The sequence below is a fragment of the Syngnathus acus genome, chromosome 2, assembly GCF_901709675.1.
Source record: "Syngnathus acus chromosome 2, fSynAcu1.2, whole genome shotgun sequence".
In the NCBI taxonomy this organism is placed as follows: Eukaryota; Metazoa; Chordata; class Actinopteri; order Syngnathiformes; family Syngnathidae; genus Syngnathus; species Syngnathus acus.
In genome coordinates this window covers 10,992,944-11,001,298 of record NC_051088.1, presented here as the reverse complement: position 1 = coordinate 11,001,298, position 8,355 = coordinate 10,992,944, and the positions used below count along the sequence as shown (strand labels likewise).

Below are 8,355 nucleotides of genomic sequence, written 5' to 3'. Positions count from 1 at the left end.
GTGTGATCAAAAGGAGTATTGTGAAGCTGGTTAATCATCGTCCGATCTCTGATAGGTATACCGCAAAAGTGCAATAGAGGTAAACAATGATTAGTGGATGGACTGTGAAAAGTTTTTTTCTTCTCGCAGGGAATCACAGGCTCCTCCTCCCACTCTTCCAAACTTTTGGTTCCCGGCTGTGGGAACTCCCTGCTATAAGTTTGATTAGAGAAAGACAAGGAGGCGTGGGTCTTGGAGCTCAGTCGTGAAGAGGCGTGGGTCTGGATTGCGCACAAGAGCTGACGGTGCGTTCATGAACGCACTCACCCTGTGGTTTGCTTGGATCCAAGTCAAGGGGATGCAGTTGTAGCTTCGCTTTTGGTTTTAGTTTACTCGAGAAGACAATATTTTCTAGAAGAGTGCAAGACGTGCACCAGTTTTGCAATTCCCCCCCACTTTCCGTCAAAATGTTCCCGGGGCGAGTTCGCTCAAAGACGCCGGGGACGGGCGCTCTCGTGGCCCGCTCGCTGCTGCGCCTCGCCGGGCTTCTGCTCGCTTTTCTTCCTGGATGTGGAGCCTTCAACCTGGACGTGGAAAACCCGTCTGTTTACAGTGGGGACAACGGAAGCTACTTTGGATACGCGGTCGACTTTTATTTGGCTGACTCCGCCAGGTGAGTTTATAAAAGACCACCACACATCTATCAATGTATGATTACTATGACCCTAATTTGTATGCCCACCCCCTTGAAAATCTCAAATAAATAAAGTCAATTTAATCCATATTTGTTCCCTCATACTGCCACTCATCTTTAGAGAAGCCTTTTAAGTATGCATGGCGCTCCTGGTTGTGACGCTCTCCAGCTCAGCTGATCCCTCTGTTGGAATTCTTTCAGCTTGTGTACTGTAGCGGAGAGTAGACTTTACGCAGATTTGATCAGTTGGATCGAATCGGCATTCATTTTTATGCATAATTGGTGATCAGTTTTAATGTCATAATTTGCAGATCATTTGGGGACTCTACAACCATTTTCCATGTATTGAATGGTTTTTATATATAATTTAGGGTGTTTATTTGTTGTTTTTTCTCCATTGCATTTCAATGGGCCTTAATTATACATAAAATTATATGTTTTGATTATTTGTACTATATTCTATGCAGACAGATGGTGTATTCTTTTATTAGGCGTTGCAAATGTTAAGTAGGAAGGAATGGCTCAGATTTGCTGACTGGTGCTTTTTGTTGGGTGTGCTTCTCTGCTAGTAAAGTTAAATGAGCCTTGGATGCAAACTCCTGCAATTGTAATCATCATTAGCCGCTAAAATGTTACACTCAGGGTTTCAGGAATAATCTGACTTCCTGCGTGAAAGTGTCCAACAGCTAATTTTCTCCTTCCTCATCCCCCCCCCCCCCCCCCCTTTCCACCATCATCCCACCACTCATCTCCTAGTCCTTACTGACTCTTTAAAAGAGCCGCTATCCGTCTGCCTGGGAAGATTTGATGATTTAGGATGAAAAACTTGCCTCACTGCAGCGTTTCCCCTCTCCCTCCACCTTCGTACGACCTCATAAACTGATGTCATCCGGCAGGGCTTTTTAATTCACCCACCCCTCAGACCTCCCCCCTCCTCACACACTCTGTCTGGCCTCCCCATCATCTCTCTTCACCTCATTAAGGATGAGGAGACGTCATCTTATTGATGATTGAACGTTTAATGCGGCGCGACGCTTCGCCTGAGGGGAAAGATGAAACAAAGAGGCTTACTAGAAAGCTTACTCCAAAGTGAGTGAGCAGATTAGGGTATGTTTGTATGACAAGACGCGAGTAAAAGATTGACATTTTTTACTGTGGGTTGAGTGAAAAGCTTCAATTTTGGAAGACCATTGTCTCATACTGTCTGGATAGAGGATACAAAAAAAAACCCTAATACGCATGCTGGGCTAATATATAGTTGGAATAAAACCAGCTTTGCAATACACCTTGTTGATATTCTGTACATATCGCTAGTGACCCTTTTAAATCAACACTGTCAATGTAAAATGAAGAAAAATCACAGCTGAACTTTGTAAAGATAAATTTTGTCTTTAAATGTGATTATGCTTATGAATTTTCTCTGCAAAGTTGTGTTCTTTATAAGCACATTCTTCCTGAAAATATCCGTTTGCTTAAGTCAGGTTAGGCAATTGCAGGTGACCGACCGAACCCACTCACTCACTCACTCACTCACTCACTCACTCACTCACTCACTCACTCACTCACTCACTCACTCTCTCTCTCTCTCTCTCTCTCTCTCTCTCTCTCTCTCTCTCTCTCTCTCTCTCTCTCTCTCTCTCTCTCTCTCTCTCTCTCTCTCTCTCTCTCTCTCTCTCTCTCTCTCTCTCTCTCTCACTCACTCACTATATTGTCAATATAATTTGTAATGTATTTAGAAAAAGCATATTCTTTATATGTAGATATGCTATCTATTGACATAAATGATGAAACTTTAGGCAAAATTATAAGACTGTGGACGGGCCGGGCCGGGCCGTATGTGGGCCCCCGGACCTTACTTTGCATACGTTTAATCTCCATAATATGATGGTTGCAAGAGCTGCAAAGAAAATCGACACTTTGATGGCATGAAGTAATAAGTATGTTGAGCAGCACAAACACCCTAAATACATGGCCCACCAATGTTGTTGTGGTTGTGATGTATCCTTTCACACTGAACACCTGTTAGGTTGTTATCAAAGACAACCGTCTTCATGACAACGTTTTCATCAACTTTATCTTTGACACCTGATTTCAAATGTTTGCGTTCTCAGGCTTCCAAATATTCTCACTGATGGTGTATTTGCTTGACATGGCTGTCGATAGCATGTATTGAGGTCAAGTGACAGGATCAATGTGATCGATCATCTTTCTTTCTCTTTCTATTTTGCCTGAGGTTGACTGGCAACCAGAATTCACACTTAAAAATTGGTACGTATGTGTAGAACCCTGTGTGAAAGATAAGAATGTTGCAGAGTTGCCTAACTGGCCTAATTGCGAAATCTTACCAGTGCAGTGGAGACACAGCAAGTGGGGGAGTCGCAGGAATCCCGAGCCGGGGGTCATGCGAGGGTTACGTGCGGAGGAGTCTCTCCCTGTCGGGATGAGTTGAACGGCTCTGGCTCCAACCTTGGCAATAAAAATATGTCTGTGTTTAACAAATTGCCAGATATGTGTGTCCAAATGCGTGTGTTGTGGTTGGAGTCTCCGCCACATCCATAAATGGGACGCCAGGCTTGCAAACACAAAGGCGTACTTTCTCCCACTTTGAGACTGACAAAAGGTTTATGTATGTAGTGCTTGTCATGCCCTCTGGCTTTACGTAATAAAATTAAACTGGGAGGCTGGCAGGCGGCCCACCAAGGAAGAAGGCCTCGGTATTAAGTCCGGAAGATGGGAAACCGGAGTTGGCAAATGGGTTGCCGACAAAGGTATTGGGACACATTTCATCCTTATGTGGTCCCTGGCCTCACATCTTGTTTAACCGTCAATCCTTAAGAAGACTTTCTGCAAAATGTTGAAGTGTGTTGTTGGGTGTTTTGCTCCGTTTGTGAGGTCAAAAGCCACTGATGATGGAAAGTAAAGTGAGAAGCAAAATTCTATGAACAAAGGACTATAGGGTAACCCAAATTACGTAGCAGTATGTAGTAGAACTACATTTGTGAGTGACTCTGTGGTGACTGCGGATTCGGGAGTGCATCTAACTGAGATGTTAGTCGTCGGGGTGTGGAGGTCAAGGGCTGTTATAATAAGAAATAACAGACTTGCCTGGGAGTGTATGAAAACTGATCCTGCGTTTACACAAGACTAGGGCTGTGCACAAATCTGTAGTGATTCGAATTGAGATTCGAGTGGGCGATCGGTGAATCTGAATTTTAGGACTTGAGTCAGAATGAATCTAAGCTAATGAGCATTAAATTAAGCAGTTAAGGACTACTGTCAATCAAGCCCATGTCAGAAGTGATTCAATACCGCTCATTACTTTGCTGCCGGCCTCTCACTCGATGAAGGGAGTTTGCCAACTTGACCTGGAGAGACTAGCAAGCTTAGCTATCAGATGGTTACAACAAACAGTTTGTGAACAAGTTTTATTTATCAGGTGAATTAAGGAAAACCTTGCCCGGCAAGCACATTACATGTTTTTAGTCATGTTTTGAGTGCCCTTTTAGATGTTTTAACAACCTTTTTAATGGGATTGGGTCATGTAAATAGTCTCACTTCCACGTCACCAATGTCTGACCAAAACATATTGAGGTCATCGCTTTCACCCAGTCCCCCTTTGCCAAAATTGACCTTTGCAGACAGGTTTCGTTAAGCTAATATTGACGTAAGACCAAGGTCCAGTTAGTTCACTAAAATGGCAATGTTGTGCTTTTCTACAAGGGTGAGCAAACCTGATTGCTATCATTGCCGTACTTTGTATGAGTGTTTCCAAACTATACCTGCTTACGCTTAATACGCACACACACACACACACACACACACACACACACACACACACACACACACACACACACACACACACACACACACACACACGCGCGCGCACACACAAAGGGTGCTTTGTCTTTACTGCCTTCTGTTGGAGGCAAATTTTCAGCGTGACTTTTTCTTCCTTAAGTCAATGCTGGAACTGTGCTTAAAATGTCAGGCTTTGCCACAGCGCTGTTCGATACCGCCAAAGACGTGACTGCTGCCACACTGCTGCGTTTGTTCCGAACACAAAGCGCCTGTGTCATTTCGTATGGTATGAACTAGGGGAAAAGAAGTCTTGTCGATACTGAGCCTGTGTTTGAGTACGGTGACGCTGTGTGATTAAACCCCCCCCACCCCCCCCAAAAAAAATGTTTTAAAGGTCTGCCATCACGTTTGAGTTTGGGAATGCCCCTGGGACGTCATGTCTGGGAGTTGGCTGCTCGTCAGGAGGGCCGACTCGCCTCATACGGCACCATGAGCCTGACCCCCAGACACCCCCCCCTATGAGTCACTCATCAGTGATGGTAATCTGATATGGGCTGTCCTATATTTAGCATTCAAATGGCACGGTCATAGTTTGGCCATATTTGACATAGAGATGAGCCACTGCGGCCATTACTGTGAATGTTTGTGTGTGCCGGAGGCTGTTTCAACAGCTGCTTCCCCCGCCCCCACCTTATTTAATACAACAGCCTCTCTATGCTTAGGTGAGACGACTCGGACCCCCTGACGTGGTCATTGTAGTGAGGTGTGAACTACCAGCACTGCAGGAGGACTTTAGGGGCCTGTGAAAGAATTGGTGCTAGGGGGTATTTTATAGGGGTGGGGGCAGGCACTTTGCTGTACATTCACTGGCAACCTCACAAATCATTGCAATGTTTTTCCTCTCGTTGCTTATTAACACAGTCGCCGGTTTTCCAAAACAGCTGCCAGGTTTAATGCACAACTACTGCAAGGTCAGTTTTGTGTGTGTGTAACGGCTACAAAACATTGGCACAACTAATGGTACTAGCAACTTTGTCATATTAAACAAATGACCCAAATGACATAGATGCTCAACTTGGTACTAGACCTGTTCTGTGACGAAATACATAAGCTGGCGGATGCCCTGCTAGCAGTCTTCCAGCCACATTTGGTACATGCTAAATACTTCTATTTCCAATGACATGTATGGTATTTGTTTTGCTAAGTGGTGAGAACAGATGTTCTACCAGCTATTACTTCCCAGTCTAAACCAATGGTGAGAAAATTTGGCATATATAATTGGTACTGTTCTGGTTCCATTAGCTGCAATGAATACTTTGTTAACCACTGTGGTGTATGTTAGCTCAACTATTAAGTATTTTATTTGGTATGATTTGCAGACACACTGTTTATGTGTCCCAAAAGTGTAGTAAGGTGGAACCCTGCTATTCACTGGGCATTGGGGGCCGAGCTCAAGAACAAATGTTCCCCTTGAGTAGATCACGTGGGTCAAATTGAAGAAATTGGGATATGCAGGTTTTCTAAAAGGACATTAACATTTGTTTCCTATGGCGTGTAGATTGTGTAAATGCAATCAAAAATCGATTCAAGTAGTAAAATGTACGAATTACAATGTGAGGCATTTAGCAGAAATAAATCAAATTCAAAACACTCTTTTCCTGAAACATGATCCCATAATTCCAAATGTTAAGATGTTGTAATAGTACGTTGCTCAAAAATTACGGTTATGTTGCAATTCGGTGTTAGCCAGTGATGACTGCAAAGGGAGGAAGATAAGTTACAGACATTAATTTTGCTGAAGCTGCTGTGCTGTTGGGAAACTCCGCTGCTTCGTAGGCTGCTGGGCTAACGTTACAGTTATCGCTAGAATAATGATCTAACACAGCCATTTTTAGATTTATATCATGCCCAGTGTAGTGTAGACAGTACCTTCCCATGAAAATAACAAAAATTCAGGCTTTTCTTTGCCACTGATCCGCAAATGGGCACATTTATGGATGGCTAACAGGGAATATGTGGGTTCCACTGCAATGTTGTGATGCTTTGACTCTTTCCAAACCACAGAATAGAGAGGAAATGATTTTGTGTGGATAGTAAGATCAGCTCTATCCGTGACGCACTGGGCTGTTTATCTAATCAAGATGTCAGGCGTGTGCCTCAGATCTGTCGTGATGTCCAAAATTGTAAAAGAAGATTTCCAACTTGTCGTTTATCGGCAATTCGCAGGTCAATCTGACAGAAGCGAAATGTGGTTTGTGCAAAGCACAGTAGACTCTCTGTAGTCTGCACACACCATCCCGCCAGACACTGCTACTCTCATCAGCCGCAATGTGTGTGTGCGTGTGTGTGCGTGTGTGTGTGTGCGTGCGTGTGTGTGTATGTGTGTCCGTGCGACTCCATGTGTCCCCATATGGCAGCGTGAGGACTTGAGCAGCTCCCGTCTGGCCTCTACTCTGAGAGGAATCGAGACATTCGTCTGACTGCACAGGCTGAAGCTCGCGTGTCTGCCACTTGGCTACAAAAAGAAAACGTGCATGTAGCGTACAAAGTTGAATCAATTCCATTTGTTTTCAACTGCTTAGAAGTTACTTGCATTAAGTAGGCTCATACTGTAGCAGACTAAAATGCTCTCCGTTGGTTTGCGTCGATGGCTCACTGAGAGCATTCTTAAGTCTACTTAACTAGTTTTGACTCCAACTGGCACAAATGTGTTTTCTTCTCTTACAGTGATGGTTAGGCTGATGTCAGCATCCTAGCTGGGTGGGAGACAATTATATTTTTTGAGGGGAGTGAGGCAATGCCATGGTCCACTTCAGTTCACCACAGTTTTTGCAAGGGCAACTGCTTGTGTGTGTGTGGGTGGGTCGGGTGGGGTTTAAAGAAGACATGAGCGTGTCGACAGTGTAAGTTGCTAATTAATTTAAGAGAAGTTACGCAGTCAACAATGGAGGACATCTTTCTTTTTGACGTGTCATAAAAACACACAGCCATAAAACAACGCTAAGATACTGAGACAAAAGCGCAATCCCGTCTCTCTCGGTCTAGACCTGCCACCTCCATCGAGCCGTGGGTCAGGTCACTGGCCCCCAGCGGGTGCCGCATATTTGCATAGCTCGAGAATTGTGGCGACGCCCCTCACTTGCACCAAAGGAATTTGTCATGCAGACAGAGCTATATTAAATGCTAATCATACCAAAGCTCTACTTGTTGACAACAATAGATAATTGAAGGAATAGGAAAGGGGTGGGAACACCCTGCGAGCACTACTGATCCCCCCAGAAGATATCGGGTCATTAAATGTTAAATCCGCATTCACTGTAAAGTACTTTTTGATGACTATCATGTTATGCTAAATGGTTGCTTGTGTCAAATTCCTGCTTAGTGCTGATTAAAAATGCTTGCTTTTTCTTTTTGATTACCATGTTGTGCTAAATGAATGCTTGTGTCAAATTCCTGCTTAGTGCTGATTAAAGCTGCTCGCTTTTTCTGATATTCTTATTTCGAAGAGCTGCTCAGTCACGTTTTCTAGACGATAGATGATATCAACAAAAGTGGTTTAATTGAACTTACAGTATGCTGCCTTTTTACTCAAAACAGATGAGGACAAGTCGTTCCGTGTGTGTTCGTTTTAGCTTACAATTTTGTTAGGTAGCTGGATTAGCAGGAAACCTACTTTACAGATTTCCATAAAAACTTTTATTGAGGAAAAAGCATTGCATACATTTTGAGTGTTCATATGAATCCAAGATTTTTTTTTTTTATTTGTTCTCAAAGTGCTTAGGGAGGGCCTCAGAGAAAATAAATCCATTTACTCCCTTTAGTTTTTGTTTTCACCACTTTATATTGTGTCACAATTACTTACTTGATTTCTCTCTAACGTTTTG

The 8,355-nt window shown here is 43.5% G+C and overlaps 1 protein-coding gene across 1 annotated transcript in view; it reads left to right on the top strand.

Annotated features, from left to right (window-relative positions):
• Positions 1 to 215: 215 nt before the first annotated feature.
• itga5 (integrin, alpha 5 (fibronectin receptor, alpha polypeptide)) overlaps positions 216 to 8,355 on the top strand; it is a 29,554-nt gene continuing 21,414 nt past the window's right edge. Inside the window, exon 1 of the mRNA XM_037246080.1 lies at positions 216 to 652. Within this exon, the coding sequence (XP_037101975.1) occupies positions 447 to 652 (206 nt within the window). The 5' untranslated portion in view covers positions 216 to 446. The remainder of the gene's footprint in view (positions 653 to 8,355) is intronic.